Source organism: Taeniopygia guttata, chromosome 6, assembly GCF_048771995.1.
Source record: "Taeniopygia guttata chromosome 6, bTaeGut7.mat, whole genome shotgun sequence".
Taxonomy (NCBI): domain Eukaryota; kingdom Metazoa; phylum Chordata; class Aves; order Passeriformes; family Estrildidae; genus Taeniopygia; species Taeniopygia guttata.
The window spans coordinates 10,659,673-10,677,655 of NC_133031.1; the positions used below are offsets into that span (position 1 = coordinate 10,659,673).

The window sequence follows — 17,983 nt, forward strand, 5'->3', positions numbered from 1 at the left end:
TCTTGTTGCCATTTTGTGCAGGGTGGATTCTGGTAACTGCAGACCAAGAAACCTTGACCCTGTTTGCTTGCTACAAACACTGTCAGAGTTACGTGCTCTCCACCCTCTGGGGCCCAGGAGAGCCCATGTTTGGCTGCTGCTGCAGCCTCGGGAAGATGCCCTTTCAGGAACTCAGCTAAAGTCTCCCTCTTCACTGAGACCATCCTTCACTGAAAGCATTGCAGCATATTTTAAAAGCTCTCTCTGCCTGGAAATTCTCCAGACAGCTCCTTACCTATCGCTGTTATCGTCCTCCTCTCCCCCTCCCTTATTAAAGCTTCCCAAGCAGATCTGTATCATTAATATTTCAGTATCAGCTGCACACGGGCATTGGCTACACTGCAGCACACTTCATCAATAAGAGCCAGCGAGGGCTGTGAGCTCTGCCACACTGCCTTCATCCAGCACAGGAGGAAGAGCAGAGGCAGAGCCTGCCAGAGAAGCCGAGTATCTGCCGAGGGTAAAGCTGCATCTCGCAGTCTCAGCCTCGAGGTGCTCTTTGCTGCTTTTGCTCCCTCATTCAGACCATCCCAGATAATACCCTAACAAGCAACAAGAATGGATGTCTTTAAGAAAGGTTTCTCCATTGCTAAAGAAGGTGTGGTGGCTGCTGCAGAAAAGACCAAGCAGGGAGTGACAGAGGCTGCAGAGAAGACCAAAGAAGGGGTAATGTATGTAGGTAAGAGAGAACTAGTTTTGATCTACTTTTGAGCAAGAAAAGCTGCATAGATTGTCTCTGAAAAAGTCTGGGGAAATTATATTGTGACTGAAGCTTGGGAGTGACTAGCAAGATAGTCTGGATAAGATCCTGAGCTCTGCAGAATTGCTGTGTAAACCTGGGGTACCACAGCCTCCCCATGCCTCAGTTTCCCCAGCTGTAAGTTAGACATAGAAACCATGACTTCAGGGAAGGCAGAATGATGTTACGGAGCAGATGCCCGGGTGTAAGGTTTGTTTGACTATTCACTGATTGTTTGCAGGGTGAGGCAAGCACTCCCCAGGCAAACAAGGACTGCTGGTCTCTGCCTCACCTCCACACTGGGAGGGACTCACTGAGGAGGTCCCTGAGAGGAGGCAGCCGTGTTAGTAAGAGGGGACTGCAGGATGCATCTGTTTCCCCACAAACAAGTGGGTTTGTCCTGAAATCCTTCTCCTGTTCACCGACCTCTTTCATTGCCCATGCACGCATTAATCTTGCTTTACAAGAGACGCCCAAATTCCTTTTGCCCAAAGAATAGGATCTGGAAAACAGCGTGCCTGATGTCCTGCCTGGAGACCTCTTGCACAGTTAATGGGCTGAAACCTTCTCTTTCAAGGTCACCCTCAAAACCCACTATCTCTACTTATCTAGCACATGCAATTATATGGCTGGATGGTCAGATATTCCATATAATACAAACTAAAGAGTCTTAGGTTCCCAAGACTGATTATCTCACTGCTGATTACTGCATTTCACACAGCTGTTTATTTTTCCTGGATGTGGGAGTGTTTCTTTTTGTAGGAAAGTTTACATGCAGGCTCTTCCTGCTATCCTACTGCAACATCCACAGCTGTACTTAGCTACTATATCTAAAATTGCTCTATTGCCAATAGCTACAGATACATATTTGTATTTAATTAAAAATAAAAAATTAAAAATTAAATGCAAACTTTGTATGTAACAGGTCTGGTAATGCTTTTATCTTGAATTTTTAAATATTTAATTACTGATGTGCTGGAAATGAATGGATTTAACAGTTCACATTTCAATTTGAAGCTGACCCACAAGAAAAAAAGGTAAGCAGCATTCCTGTAAACAACTAAACCAACTACACTAAGTGAAACACCAGTCTAAGAAATGTCACATGTGAGTGTCACATTGTGGCATCATTACTGCTCCACCTGCTTCCAGATCTGAGTTGTGTTTGGGTTATTCAGAGTTTTTATACATAATTTCTCACATCTCTTTTCAGTCACGTTGTCCAGCTCCATACTGTGACCTGGTTTTTCCATTGTTGTACAAGAGGTCTCTTTAGGAGATTCTAACCTTTTCAATAAAGTTTTCTATGAGCCTAAACCTATAAGCCTTGAAACCTTAATCTCTGAATGAGGCTCAAGAAAGGATCAAGGTGAGGATTAAGTGCTTTCTCCTTTTATTGGTTTGGTTTGTTGGTATACTGCTGGTTCCTGCCCTGTCATGCACTGGACAGAGCTTTGCCTTGGCCTGGATTCAGTTCCTATTGGGAAGCTCAGCTCTTTAGGGAAAATTCAGTCTTTCACAGGCAGGAAAAATAAAGACCAGATGCTGATTAGCTCAGAAAATGGGGGTTTTGTTTTAATAATCAGAGAAGGTGGATGTGTGTTATATTGGTTAAAACTGGAATGATTAGTATGTTGTTCATGCTGCCTTTCATCACTCTGTGCCACATAAAGAGTGAACTGTTCCTTCCTTGTTTCTTCACTTGCAGAGCCCTATCCAAGCAGCTTCATCTAGAGCATTAGGTGATGAGACTTGAATTTTTGGATGCTAGGAGAGAATAATGCTGTATTGAACCTCAAGGGTCTTTTGAGAACATCAGGAAAGAGAGCAAAATCCCCAGGGCCTAGGATGGATGAAGTGCATCCCTGACTTTTATTCAGGTTTGTGTTAACTCATTGCTGACTCTCTGAGGAGGATTCCAAACGTCTGGGCACAACTACCATGTCTGGTGAGTCACTTGCTGCTGCCCAGGAGAAGAAAATAATGCTCACTCAGAGGCATCTGTCTGGAGTGAACAGCGTCACTGGGACACTGTGGCCACCTCGTCCCCCTGTGATCCATACAGGTTCAGCTCCCACAGCCCATGGCAGGCAGGAGATGCCTCCTCCTGTGCTAAGCCTGCAATGCGGTGCTCCTGCCCTGCTGCCAGCCTTGCCGAACCGCGGGGGTAGAGAAGAGAGTGCAGAAAGGAGAGGCAGAAGTCCTGTATCATGGGTCACCTTTGTGCTTGGTGAAATCACCATCTGCTCTCCAAAGTCTAACAGCTTCTGAGCGTGCTGAAGTGTCAGGGGATCCCTCATGGTTAGTGTGGATCCAGCAGTTGGTTCAGTGGGCTCTCTTTTTTAATTTGGTGTAAGTAATGTAAGAATAGGGGTGTAAGTGATGCTGAAGTTAATTAATGAATTTAATGCAAAGCCACATCAGAGTATCAAGTCATTAGTACTGTTTAATGCTATAGTTCAGTAAGGCTCAACAAAGAATGCACTTGCAGATTTCCAGAATGATTTTCGACCGTGTGTGTTGCAGAAAGCCTCAACATACCGAGCTGTGTTTAAACTGAGTGATTCCTGCAGGATTTAATGCACATCAAAATATCCCTTTCCACTCTAGACCTTCTCCCAGGGCACAGTGCTCCACCACCTCGGTCCCACCCTGGCGGTCCCAAAGCACTTGCAGACGACTCACAGCACTCAGAAGAGGCAGGATGCATGAACTTTTAATTCTGGGCAGACAAGCTGCAGGCAAGGACTAATGAGTGAAATGAGATTGAGCATCAGGTGATTGCTTTCTGATTCAACAGATGCGGGCTGCTGGCAGCAGCATGCGGCGGAAGGTCGCGCTTCATGCGGCGCATAATGGATGGGATGGGAGCCTGAGTCATCGGGTGTGGCTGGGCTGGGAGGATGGGGCGAGCTCTCCCCAGGCTGCAGCAGCGACTCTTCCCAATGACATCGCTTCTGTCATGAAATGGATTCGGATGTTTTTCTTCTATCTACATCCCTCCTTTCTGGAATTATTTTCCATCCACAAATATAGCACCTGCTCACTCCTCTTCCTCATAAAAGAATTGAGCCCAGATAGTCACCTTAGAAGTCTGGCAAAAAACATGCAAAACTGCAGCTCTTGTCTCACTGAGAGTGTTTGCTGCAAAACAGCAAAGGCATGAAACGCTGGTGCAGCAAATCATGTACTTTGCTTACCTATCAACTGCTGTTGGACCAAAAACCAACCAAGGGCTAAACTTGAGCATCTAATATGAGACAACTTTGTATGTCAAATCAATATTGTGGCACTCTTTTCTTGGAATGCTGCTGGGAGGGAAAGCGAAGCAGGATGGTGTCTGATGTGAACCTTGTGTGTTTGGCCCATTCGAGGGCTCACATTCATGGCTTGAGACTTGCACCTGCTCTGCTCAGTGCTGTGCTTCTGCACATGTTTGTGTATCATGGGCACCTTTATTAAATCCAGTTCACAGCAGTGCACATGTATCATGTGCATCACTGGGAACTCAGCTTATAACAGTAACAACTTAAAGGTACAAAGATTTCATTTCTTGACTTTTAAGACAGTTTGGATGGGTGGAGTGGAATGTTGAGGGCATATTGTGGTAGAACAGTTTTATTCTGCCCCAGGCAAATATTGCAACCACCAAAATAAATCAACAATTGAGAATTACATTCAACAATACATGACATGTATCAGGCAGAACAGAGCTGGGCTGGATCTGTTGTTATCAGGGCACTGCACCTGTTTTACTTCTCAGGCTGTTAATGAGAATGAGCTGTGCTTGGTAGCTTGGTTCTCCCACCACACCCGTGGGTGCTCTGTTCTCATGGAGTCAAAAATCTGCCTGGTTGTTGTCCATTTTTATCATTTTATTAGTTGGCCACAGAAATCCTTTTGTTGTATCAGTATGGGAAACCTGAAGAAAACCTGTATAGGTGCAGATGATTTGCAATATACAGTAAAGTGGGACCAGTGGAATATTTTGGCTTGTGTTTATTTAACTTCCAAGAGAGATACATTTGATTTTTTTTTTTTTTTTAATGTGTAAAGCACCTAGTTACCATGGGGGCTGCCCATCGACCATATGATTTAACTTATCTGCAGCAGTATCAAGTAGAAAGCATATATAGCTTGTCACTTCAAGCGTAGAGGAAAATCAGAGATTAATTATTCCTCAGGGCTATTTGTGTTGCAAACTGAATGCCTTCACATCCTGTTAGCTTTTTAGAATTGAGAACAGCAAGATAAATTACAATGTAAGCATACATATGGTGTATTTTCATAATTTGAGATAAAACCATCTGTTTTCTGTGCATTGCTGTGAGCAGGCACTTACAGCCTAGGCTGAGGCACCAAACTGGGCATCTAGTAAGTAGGTATGTAGGACGTAGGTGGTGGTTCTGTAAATTCAGTCTCAGATTTCTCCAGTCTTTATTAGTGGTATAGAATGAGACTTTAAATGACCACTGCAGCCAGGTATCCCACTGAAAGGCAGGGGAGAGTCATGGATGTGACTTCTTGTCTTGCAAGAGTGAGGTAGGTGAGATGTTACCAGGTGTTTTTATTTACAGTAATTTTTACAACTAACTTAAAGTTGATTTACCACCACTCAACTGCTCATTTTGGAAATATTGCAGGGATAATTTTTCATAATCAAGATTTTTCAGGTCTAGGCATCTCCAGAGAATTTTCTGTTGAAGTTCTCCAACTCTCAACACAAAGATACTCATTGGCTTTACTGGGGAGGGAAGCTGGTCTCTCTTCTGACTCTACAAATGGTTTGTGTCTGAGCAGGAGGTACCAGCAGCACCTTGGTTCCCCACTGCACTTCCTCAGAGCAGGAAGCCATCTGTGTCCAGAAATCAGAGGGTAATTTCCAGTTAAGTTCCAGTAAGTTCCAGCACTGATGGATTGTGTTTCCTTTCACAGGCACCAAGACCAAAGAGGGTGTAGTGCAAAGTGTGACCTCAGGTAAGAGGCCTGACGGGGATGTGGAAATCTGTGGTGATTGTTAGACCTCTTGGGAGCCATCACCCCACCAAGTGGGAGTTAAATAAAAATATTTAATCAGTAGAGTAGGTCAGAAAAAATCTAACACAGGTTACTTGGCAGACCGGGATGATTCACAGCTATTTAAACATTTCACAATGTCAGGTGCACAGCCCAGCACGGAGAGAGGATTTATTTGCATCAGATCCTGTCTGGCCAAAACTGTGGTCTTTGGGAGAGTCCTGTCAGGCAGTTGCAGAGTCAGGGACCTAAAGGTCCCTTCTAGGGTATCCCCAACTCCAAGGTGGAGCAGCCATATGGACTGTCCTGAAGGAAGATTAATTGATCCTTTCCCTGGGGAATTTCATAACTATTGCTGTTTTCTGCCAAGGGGTATTAAATCAAACAGAAAGTAACCTGAAGAGGTGATGCACAGTCTGCAATGCAAAATACCTTATTTACACTGTTGTCTCTTAGTATCTGACAGCAAATTTTTCATTCTCTGGTTGCCCACAAAGACTGACAGGCTGCAGTGCTGCTCTCTAAGCAGCATTTTGTGCCAGATAAAAATCCTCACATACACAATCTAAACTGAGACGTGTATCCAAACAAGGACTGCACCAGGGCTAATTTCTTCTTTTCCATCAATGCAACAATTTGTCATCCCAGGGAATTTGGCAGCCTTCTGGCAGTGTCTCGTTAGCTGACTTAGTTGACTTTTCTGCTTTTGTTGAACTGCAGTTGCTGAGAAGACGAAAGAGCAGGCCAACATGGTGGGAGAAGCTGTGGTAGCCAGCGTGAACACAGTGGCAAACAAAACTGTAGAAGGAGCAGAGAACATCGTGGCCACTACAGGAGTTGTAAAAAAGGTGTGTTTGTTTCTTCTATGATGGGCAGGACAGAAGAGCCTTTGGATTAACCTGCAAACATTTACAGTTGATGGTTTTGCTTATTTCATGAAAGGTTTTCAGCAATATCTGCTTTTGTATAATACTTAATATTTTCACATAATGCCCAATATAGTCACAGAATCATTTCATTTGAAAGGGGCACCTTGCCCTGGCCACGGCAGCTCCGGAGGCAGAAGAGGGCAGCAGCAAGCCAGGCACAGCCTGGTTCCAGCAGAAAGCCTGACCCTGCTGCTCTGCTTCCTGCTGCTTTGACAACAACCAAGTGCTTATTGATAAAAGGCCATGTACCCAAACTGTGCACGGATTAAGCCAGACTCAGACAAGGCATCTTCTGTCCTCCAGCCTAATTTGACAAACGGGGCTGCTTCAAGTGAGGGGATTAAGGGACGTCTGAAGGAGCAGAACAGTTCCTTAGATGAAGGCAGTGTTGATCGTTAGAGAAGATGCTTTGGTAACAAACAGCACCCATTTGTACAGCAGGAGGCCAATACTTGGCAGCTCTTTGGTAAGCCTGTCTCTTTCCCCTCTTCAGAGAGTGTGATCAGTGCTGTTGATGGCCACATGAGCTTCATGAGTCACAGCAAACCCAAACCCAGAACCAAAACAAAGCCAGGCTGGCCAAAATTGTTTTAATTGTTCAGATAGTCTGCTGATTAATTTCCTGACCTTCACATTGTGATGTGAAACAAAACTTCTACACAGCACATAAATCCTGAAAGAATAGCCTAACAAAAGAGGACAACAGCAGCTACAAGTGATGCAAAATGTCCTCCTGAAAGCATGTGAAAAGGACAGGAGTTCTGCTAAACCCTTGGGATAAGTTTAATCTCCATTCCCACAGGGAACAGCAGTTAGGCTGCAGGAGTGCAAATAGCAATTCCTAATTCCATGGGGCCAAAATACCCCTTCCTACCTTTTGACTGACCATGGGGTGATTGACACAGGAGAGTGAGGAAATTACTGGTGGTAGGAATCCTTGCTGCAGATAGCAAGCTCCCCTCCAGCAAGAACAGAGACATAGCAATCCTCCTTCCCTCCCGAGTCAGAACCCACCTCAAAGACTGACAGGTACAGTTTACAGCTAATTTCAGAGCTTAAACCAGTGCAGGTTGTCCAGAGATCATCTGAACTGTCATTCTGATGTCTTCCATTGATGTCTGATTGCATAGACTTAAAATGGAGATTGATTAAGAAATAAAAAATTAGGATGTGTCACATGACAAAGGGCAGACTAAATGGAGCCAGAAAACTGCTTTGGATAAAATGTCATGCCAAACAGCAGAGGTGCTTGAGGCAGCAGACTGAAAACAAAAGGAGAAAAACAAGAAAAATCACATGAGAAAAAAAAAATCAGAAAAAACTTTTGTTTCTGTGAAAGTTCATCTGTTCTGCTGGATTAGTTCAGCTTAGGAGTGCAGGTCTTTTATTCATACTCACCATGCTTTAGCATGTTTAGACACCTTTTAGGTCCAGCTAGACATAGAAGATTGGGCTCCATATGCACATCGAGTGCATCCCCACTGCTAATGGATAATTGCCATGGAGCCAAAGCTGCTCCAGAGGGAGGGCCCTGAAAGGAGTATAAGGAGTTGTGCTGGGCTCTCAGCACGGCTGCTTTTTTCTCCAGAACTGCTCCTATCATGTTACACAATTTGCTAATGGAAATACATCCAGAGTCTGCAATAGCAGCACCAGGCACTGTAATGCATGAGGGAGACCCACTGGAGAGACACTAAGAGTGATAATGTATCACTTTTAAATGTTTAAACAGTGAGTATCCATTGTTATAATCCCGCAGTCCCGGAATAATCATAAGTATTTCAGCCCCAGAAGTTTGAGAGAGCATCCAGTCCTGAGATTTGTTTGTGCTCCATATTATCCTCCCTCTTTCTAACTGCACAGAGCATTTGCCAACATCTTATTTGGGTTTTCAATGATCTCCAGTGTTGTTCCCTGCTATGGAAGGGCTGTTCAAAGTGCCAGGGGTCTGTGAATGCATGGCACGGAGCAGTGCTTGGGTGACTTGGGCTGGGGACTCCAGCAGCCTAGACGGCATGTCCCCAGCTGGCCACTGCCAGTATTAATGTCAATTCTGGAGAGCTCGTTGACATTTAGTCTGTGCATTTGACAGCTGGGATCAGTGGCAGGCACACATTAGGAAAGAGAAGGGTACTCTAAGGGGTTTGGATTAAGTTTTGCTCAGGATAGCCATGGGGTGCAGGTGTATCAGATGGTGACTTTGGCCATGGGAAAGAACTCAGCCCTTTTTTGCATCACAGCAGGCACTGAAATGTGGACACCCTGGCAGCCTGCTGTTCCTTATTGTCCTTGGGGGAGCACTCAGAGCCACACAGAAGGAAATGGGGCTGAAGTAACCCTACACCTATGGAGGGGTGCCAAGAACCAGATGAGAACAACCTTGAGTTGTGCTGGCACTGCCTGACAGGGCTTTAGCACTGACCTGGTCACTGCTGAGTACAAGAAAGAGTTGACTCATTTGGGGGAGTTTTTAAGTATCAACTAAAAAAATCTGTAAATTAAGAGATTATAAACCCTCCGCAACTTTTCCAGTACCAAAAGGAATGAAACCAGTCAGTAGTGTGTTCTGTCTGTGGCTTTGTATCCATCCCCATCCCTGGGTGGACATTAAGAGGTTCCAGTGAGATAACCACCCACTAAATATCCCTGTCTTAGAAGAGGATTAATGCTTCGTCCGTATGACACAGCACAAAGCTTGCTGCAGTGCAGACACCACGTGGCTGGGAACAAGCCCATGTACCTACACATGCTCTCAAAATGTCCCTCAGGGTTTGGAATAGTTTCCTGAGGAACTGATGCTTCCCTACGCCTTCCACCTAAATCTTCTCTTTAGGTCTATTTGTCCTGTCAGTATGTATGATTTAGTTGTCAGTTCATGACTCTGTCACTTTGAATTGGGTCTGATCTGTTTTTTTACTTCAACCCATTAATTAAATGAGCTTTTGTCAGTTATGTGCAACCGCTGGGCGCGTTCACTGGATCACAGCGTTTCTGTGCACCTGATCTGGCACACGTGGGCCGCACCCACGCCATGGCTCATCTCTTTCATAACAACTGCACATCTTGAATGGGAAAGGCTGCTGCTCATGGCCTTAATTCCCTTCACTTACACCCTGCGACGCCTCCGATGCAAAGGCAATCTGTCGCACGGAAGGAATTAGAAGCAGAAACTGAGTGACCTTCCTGTTCAAGTCAGATTGGGCTGGGCAAGTGCCACAAGGAGAGAGCAACAAACGGCATCTGAGAAGCCACCAAGGACAGAGCTGCTAAGCAGGAGGAGCAGGGAAATCAACAGCCAAACTACCCAACAATTAGGTAGAATTAATAGTTGAAACTTGTTCCCCTTTGTATTCAAACTTCACTGTACATAGTTGATGCAGTGATGCATCCCAGTGGTATCCTTCCACATGTCATAGAGCACAGGAGACTGCACAAGCAGCGTGGAGTGGGGCACTCTGCCTACAGGCACTTTTTCTGTGCTCCCCTCTCAGTCTCATTAGTGCATTCAGGCAGACATTTTCCAATGCAAAATAGCTGAGTTAGTGGCATTGGTGAAGCCTTAAAGCTTGGAAGACCATGGATGGATGTGCTCCGTGGCTCAAGGCTATACCCCTGCAATCCCATAGGATACACATTAAATAGGTATCATTTGTATAAGCAGTCCCAGTAGACTCTCAGGGAGTTTGGCTGTGAGCTGGATAAAAACAAAGCCACCACAAAAGACTACCTGGATTTGTAGGCTAAGACAGGAATCCTGCATGCCCATCTGTCTGTCCTGTTGGTGGGTCCACTCACTTTAATCAAGGGTTGACCCCTTAGTCAGAGCTGTCAGCATCACTCTGAGCACTCAGCCTGAAACCTGTCCAGGACAGCTCCTCCACAGGACCTGCCAGGCTGCCTGAGGTTTTCCTAGGGAGTGGTTTGGGGATGCTGCCAGGCAGCATCATGTTTGCTCCAGCACCCAAGGTCAAGAGCACTACAGGAGGCTGAACCTCTCCACCTTATGCAACTGATGTCCCTGTGAGGGCCCTTGAATTTGTAGCACATTAGGCTGCCAGTGAACCTCTCTGGCTTTTCAGCCTTAAAATAATAATAATCATAATAATGAAATCTTGCTTGCCACTGGATTTGTTGAGATTTGATGAGTATATATTCCAGTATCCAATATCTAGACTGTTTTCTCTGTTATATAAGGACAATTATCTTAGTAAGATTGTTTACATCCAAATATTTGGGGACAGCAACAGAACTCCCACTGGCCTGTAAGATAATATAGACAAAAAATATAAATTCCACTTCATATATGAACTCAGACAGTGGACATGTCAATTGCTGAAGAGCTGAAAAAGGTAATTTCATAGAACCCGTGAAAATGAGAAATCTAAAGAATTAAATTGTAATTATTTTCTCCCAGTATTTCTGGGCTTTAAAATCAGTTTTTAAAACCTTATAAAAATATCCAAACCAAGAAGCTTATGGTACAGTCTATTTAAGATGCCTTACCATTACGCAGGAACATTTTTATAAATGGCAGGTCTTAATTTGTTGCATTTTTAATTAGTGATAGCTGAATATGTGCCTCTGTTTCATGACCTTAGCAAAATATTGTATTTTATATATAGATATCTCCTGTGGTGTATATATTCTACATAAAACGTATTTTTACACACACAAAATATCTAAAAACTTGTGTGCTATTCTTGGAAGGAATTCTGAGGTCTTGTATTTCACTTAACTATTATGTTCAGGTACTTCACTTTTCTTTCTTGACTAGCAAAAAAATATTCAAGTGTCCACTCAAAACCAGAAGAAAATAGCCCATAGCAAACTAAATATTTAATTTTATTTCAATTTAAAATACTTTTTTTCTAAGAATGTACCAAATTTCTGAGGGGGAATATTTGGCTCACCAATGCAGGAGGAGCATTACTAATTGTTTCATGGTTTCAACATGCCTTTAGCTTAGAAAATTTTACCCCTTTTAATGAGATGAGCACTGAAAGGAATGGCGAAACTCTTTCTGCCCCCCAAGGAAGCTGGTTTTTCACCCCTTCTTTCTTAGCCAGCATTGTTCTGTGAGTCAGTGTTATAGCTGGAGCTGGTGTCCAGGAATTTCTGGCTCCTTTTCCAAAGTGAAGACCCCTACACCACATGGTCGTCTTCTGTATATTTTCTTCCTGAGCAGTCCCTGAAATCCCCAGCCAGGTACCGCCCAGCTGAAGAATGCAGCCCTTCCCCATCTCCCTTCCATCTCCTGCTCCTTATTCCCGGCAGCGTGGAAGCGCGTGAGAAAAAGGCTGTGAAGCGACATCCCTAACACAGCCTGACACCTCTTCATCCTGCTATTGTGCTGGTTCCTCCAACATAGCTTAGAAACACCCTCCAGAAACTCAGTTGCTTCCCTTTCTAAAAATAGATGGTTGATTTTTAGCCTTCTGAAGCAGTCTTGGCAGAGAGCACCATCCAAGGGATCTAACAAGCAGCACAATAGCTGAACAGGGATTCTCCAGCTCACCCACTGCTCTTGGATACAGTGTCCCAAGGGTGGTCCTGAGAAAGGTGTCCCCCTCCCAGGACTCTTTCCACATCTACTACAGCCAAGCTCCCTGCCCACAGGAACAATAGGCAGGTATACCTTGTAGAAAGATGGAGTGCACTGCACTGGTCCTTGTGTTACTGTGAGCTGTTCCCCAGTTTTCCCAATGCAGCTCAGCACTTCAGGCAGTTGCCTCTGATTGATCTTCATGATTTCACACAGCAGTTGGTAACATCACCTGCAAAACACTATGAAATACCTGCTGTTGCAGCTATTGTCAATGGCTTGCATTGGAAGTTTCTTTCCTTTTCACCTAATAGTCAAAAATCTGTTTGTAAAGCTTCAAAATACAATTTGAGGCTATTTACTTGCTTTGGCCTAGTGTGCACTGCTGAGTTATAAGGTGTAAATATGCAAAGTATAATGTAAATGCAAATGTAAAGTGCTTTAAAGCCACAGGCTGGATCCCAAGGCTGGATGAGTGTCCATAAATTCAGAATAGTGAGCTGTTTGCTGGCAGCAGGAGAGCTGACTCATCTCAGAAAGGCTCCATCAGAGCAGTGGCCTCTCCGGAGGAGCTGCAGGAGCAACTGGCTTCCATGATGTGCAGTTTGATGTCATTTGGTTACCTGGGCTTGCTTAAAATAGCTCAGGCTGGTACCAGCAAGGATCATTTCAGCCAGCAATGCAATGCAAGTTAAGGGCACGTTCCTTAGGAGAAGATGGTCACACTGTGCTTCTCATCTGGAGACACCAGCAGCACATGGTGCTCTCCATAAACAGACTGATCAGCTCTGGCCTCAGCAGGGAGATGAAGGAATGCCTGCAGCTGTGACAGACATCAGTACAGGGCTGCAGCTCATACTTTGGCTATTTTCTGTCTTCAGTGAATTGATCTTACAGTAGCTTGCATGGAGAGCAGGAAGCCCATAGGTAGGACAAGCAGGTTGCAGTGCTTCCACCTCCTGGCTCCCCTTGCTGCCACAAATGGATCTGAAGTTCAGTTTCCAGATTTACTTTTCATGGGCTCTACCTTGTGTCTATGTAACTCCCTCTATTTTTCCTTTTTATTTCACATCACCTTTTTTTCCCCAAATCCAGTCCAAAAAGCAGCAGGCATGGCAGGAATGTTATCCTACTGATGAGAACAGTTGTGACTGGACAGGAAAGTAAGGACATGTGTGAAAAGGAAAAGTAGAGTACCCTAAACACATGGAGCATAAAGTTCTGTTTACAGTAGGTTTGGCAGGGACATTGATTTGCATTGCATCAGCAGCAGCACCAAGCAAAGTGGTGGCCTTGTGTTTCCAAAATGTTGAAATTTATAACTTTGCCTTCCGTGCAAAATCAGCTTTTCCTTTCCATAATATACGTGTCTCTGGTTCCCTCCATGGTGGCCCTGACTTCATGTAGGAAGAGAGTCAATCAGGGGAGCTGCTGGGCATGTGTGCTCAAAGGGAACAGAGAAGCTTTGTAATTTTAGTTGAGTTCTCTGGTGAACTCAACTAAAATTACACAGGTCTTGCTATTTCTGGTTCCCCTTAGTCTCACTGACTGATTCCACCCAGGTGCATTTCTGCTTTCTGTCCATTGCCTGTGCACATTCAGTATGGTCAGGATTTTGTCTTCTCTTCCCATGCAGCAAATTGTGTTTAACATAATTACCTGGTAATGCAACCTTTTCTCTTCTTCTGTGAATAGGAAGGTAGCTGAAAGATGTAGGCAAGTAGCTAGAGGAACCAAAAATACTTAAGTAAATGCTTGGACTCAAACAAAAAGAAAAGCTTATCCTTTGATAAGGATATTTCATCTGAAGCATGACATTAACAGCACCACAGTGCTGCTATATCTTCGATTGCTTTTAGTCTGTGCAATAAGTGCTTAGGGTAAGACAATGTGGGGAAAGGCTGGGTATAGCCTTGCTATACATAAATTTATTTGTTCCTCCCAAATTTCTTCACACTGATGGAGTCAAACCTCTGGTCTCAACGATAGAAAAATAACTGATTTTCTGTGTTTAAAAGACCCTAAACCAGGCTGTAAGAAATTGAGCTGGCTTTTTCATAGATATCTGCTCAAACCAGCTGCACAACAAAAAATGTATTTCAAGCAGTGTCTGCCATCTATTAAAGCTGCTGCTCTCCTTGCATGTGTAATGCTCACCCCCATCTTGCACAGCCTGTCTAAGATTAGGGCCATGACTCTGCATGTGGCAGCAAGGACAAACATCTTGCTTGTGACTTGGCAGGAGGAGCTGGCAGCGCCGCAGCCGCCCGAGCAGCCCAGGCTGGAGGGAGAGGGGGCCCCGGCAAGCACTGGCGGAGAGGTGAGTGGTGCCAGGCCCCGCTGCCCCGGCTCTCTGTGCTCTCTGTGCCACACCTGGCCTCTTCCTGGGTTACTGGGTTCCCCTGGTCTCTCCCTTGCCACTTGTGGCTCTAGAACTGCCATGCAAGGAGCCCATCACTGTTCCCACTTTCCTGAGTTATTGGACAAAAACCTGAGCTCATCTGTTCTCATTTTTGCCACTTCCTTATCTTGGGAATTTTCTATGAACAACAGATGGACAGATTGCAAACTGCTGCCTGATTTGGGTTGATTTTTGGGGTATAAATGCACGTATTAAAGTTATTAAAGTTAATGCTATCCTGTGGTTCTGTCATCTCATGGAATAGCTTTTTCCTGTTTGCTGCCATGCTTTAGAAGAGATTTGGATAACAAGTTAGGTTTTTCTGTAGATTTTTCTGTATTTAAATTAGTTCATTTAATTTTTGAACTGTTCTACCTGCAATTTTCTTTTGAAGCCCTGAGTCAAAAATTTGTCTCTAGGCAAATTTCAGCTCTTGAACAAGGATAACTTTTTGTCCAACATTGACAACAGGGGCAAACGCTTCTCATGTGGTATTCCCTTTGCAATTTCAGTGTTAAGGCCTTTTTCTGTCCCTTCCACAAGTACTGCATGAATCCAAACTCCACAGTTTTCAGCCTTTCTCAAGCTCAGGCTGTTTTCATGGTCCCCAAAGCTCCTGGAAGTCTCATCTTGCATCTCCCACCTTCCTCCAGCCATCACCCCCCACTGCCAATCCCAGAAATGGGCCCCATAATCCCACTGGCTGCATGGCTGCACCAGTGCTGATGTCAGGCAGGAGCAGACCCAGGAGCACAAAGCAGGACACTCCCACCAGTGCAGCCTGGCCTCACATTAACTTGACTTCCTCAACGTGTGAATTCACACCCTTGTTTTCCCCAGAGATCTGAGTTACACCAGGAATGTGTCTGGTTTCCAGAAGGAAAGGATAATTCATTCATTTTCTGCATCACCTGCTAAAAACAATGGTCTTCATTGTTTTTATCTGTTTGTGAGATTTTGTATGGTGACTGTCAGCATTGATTTTTGTCCTAAATTTGTTTATGTTTTCCACTGGAAATATTTATATGTTTTCTTACCTATCTTCTCTCACAGGGTGAAATTGAAGGTGATCCATCAAGTTAGGGAATTCTTGCTCAAAAGAGATCATTCCAAGAGCATACATGGAACTATTAGCTGACACCACAACAGGAAAATCCCACTGTCCATAGGCTAACTACCTTCAGCTCTGTAGTCTTGCACTTGCCTCATAAACCAGTCGTACAATATATGTAAGCCAGACTCCTCTAATTGTAAGTAACGTGCAGGTGTGTACTGGGCCATGTGTCTTTCCCAACCTCCCAAGCCTCCCAGTTGCTTTGTGTATTTTGGTTGGACTCACGAATCTGTGTCTTGCATCCATATGCATTGGCACTTGGGATCTCTAGGCATTGTGGAAATATTTTTTTTTAACTAATAAAAAGTGTTTGAACAAGTTTTTTTGTCTTGTTGGCTTTGTTTGCACATTTTAGATGTGGATCCTTCCAGTCTGATGCATTCTTCCTGTAAAAGTGCAGTACTAGAATACAAGGGCCTTAAATCATGTTGTAAGAGATGAAGAATCATGAAAAATCGTATTTCTGAAAACAGTACTGTAGGTAGGCTGGCTTTCTGTCTCTCAGGGCTGAAAACCAAATATTTCACTTTTTCAATACTTGACATGTTTAAGAGAGAATGTGGGGGTGATGTTGGATGAAATGAGGCTTTTTAAAGGAATGTGAAAGTAATGTTGGGCTCAGTTTATACTGTTTGCACCAGAAAGCTGTCCTGACATCAGGATGTAACAAGCTGCCAGAAGGTAATTAAAGAAATGTGATGGACACCAGCTGACCTGATGAGAACTGCAGTGCTGCTGGCAGGGACGGGCAGGGTTGCTGTGAAAGGCGTGAGTGTGAGGGCAGGTGCCAAAGGGGCACCACGAACACGGAGCTGGTATCGGTTACAGCACTCGCTCAGGCTGCAGATCAGCTGCTGAGTGAGACACCCTCCACATTCACCAGGGTAGAGAGCAGGAAAATGTTGCTGTAAATAATGGACTAAGCTTAAAGCACATCAGTAGGTATGGATGTAAAAATGAGCTATTTACCTGCAGGAAGAACACCCACGAATCCAAGAGAAGCCAGTGTAAATTATTGAGATTTAAACTGCTTTAAAACCAGACCAATAATCTTCATTAAGCTGCTAAATGGAGATGACTATGGAAGGTATTACAGAAGAGACTTGCTGTGGCATGGAAGCGTCTGGCAAGTGTGCTGGCAGCCCCTCTCAGGCAGGTGTAAAGCATTGCCTTGCAGAGACCACAGGATTTCCATCCCAGTGCATCTTTGATCTCAACACAGAAAGGGAAAAAAAGAGCTTTAACAGAGGTAACGAGGACCTCAAAGGAAGATGTATGTGCATACTCTTTTCTGATGTCCTCCAAGTATCTGCCCATTAAACAGAGTAACTAAAATTGAGGCCAAGGTAAGAGGACATAAAGAGATACTCATGGCCAGCAGCAGGAGACTGGAGTCTATTCTTGGTGCTCGTTAGAGAGGAACAGAAAAACCCTTTGCTCAAAAGCTTTGCTTTAAAAGCTTTGTTTTATGGGGATACAAACAAAAGTGTTTTTCAAAAAACTGTTTTGCAAAAAAATAGGAGGTGAATGCCATCACTAAGTAGGGTATGTGTGGGAGGCAGGAGCAGGCTGTAACTCAGAGCAGTAAACTGCTCCCCATATGCCCATCTCTCAAGCAGGCTTGAGAGGCCCCTGCTTCCAAGGGCTTAAACCAGGAGAGAATGGTAATTACTGAGCTAAGAATGCCGTGCCACATCTCTGCCACACTGAGCTATGTGGCTGTTTGGGAGGGCAGTGTGCAGCTCTCTGTTTCCTCCCCTGTGGGAGGGAAAGTCTTTTCCCAGTATTTACACACCTGTATCTGGAATTATGAGACTGAAAACACTGCCCAACATTTAGGCACCAAAAGCGTCCAAATGCTTCCTAAAGATCTGCCTCTGCACTTGCCTGCCTTTCACGTGGGAGAGCACTGCTCAGGGCCCACCCAGGCAGGTGCAGTCCCTGCAAAGATCTGGTCTAGTCCCATGGCAGTCAAAGCCCAGAGAGTGTTTATGTATCTTGCACAGGCAGTCCCAAATCTTGGAGACAGACACCAGGACATGCAGTTTCCTCCCACATGAGTACCCTGTGTCAGTGAGTAGGAGCAGGGTAGTGCTGTGCCCATGCAATGGCTCAGTGAGCCTCTATTTCCTCCCTGTCCCTTCCTCAGACTGGCTGTCACCCAGCTGTGGGGAGCAGAAGCCAGAGGTCTGAGCCACATTTG

General features: G+C 44.6%; 1 protein-coding gene across 1 annotated transcript; it reads left to right on the plus strand.

Moving 5' to 3' along the window:
- Positions 1-343: 343 nt before the first annotated feature.
- On the plus strand, positions 344-16,098 carry SNCG (synuclein gamma). Its single transcript, XM_002192374.5, has 5 exons — positions 344-718; positions 5,714-5,755; positions 6,515-6,642; positions 14,508-14,585; positions 15,720-16,098. Exons 1-5 carry the CDS (start codon positions 598-600, stop codon positions 15,747-15,749), a joined length of 399 nt encoding a protein of 132 aa, XP_002192410.5. The 5' UTR covers positions 344-597; the 3' UTR covers positions 15,750-16,098.
- Positions 16,099-17,983: the final 1,885 nt, after the last annotated feature.

Bases quoted from the DNA above. Each gene is read 5' to 3' on its own strand.
- SNCG (XM_002192374.5), top strand. From the start codon at position 598: ATGGATGTCTTTAAGAAAGGTTTCTCCATTGCTAAAGAAGGTGTGGTG. The intron at 719-5,713 runs GTAAGAGAGAAC...TTCCTTTCACAG, and splicing joins AGAAGGGGTAATGTATGTAG to GCACCAAGACCAAAGAGGGT. The intron at 5,756-6,514 runs GTAAGAGGCCTG...GTTGAACTGCAG, and splicing joins AGTGCAAAGTGTGACCTCAG to TTGCTGAGAAGACGAAAGAG.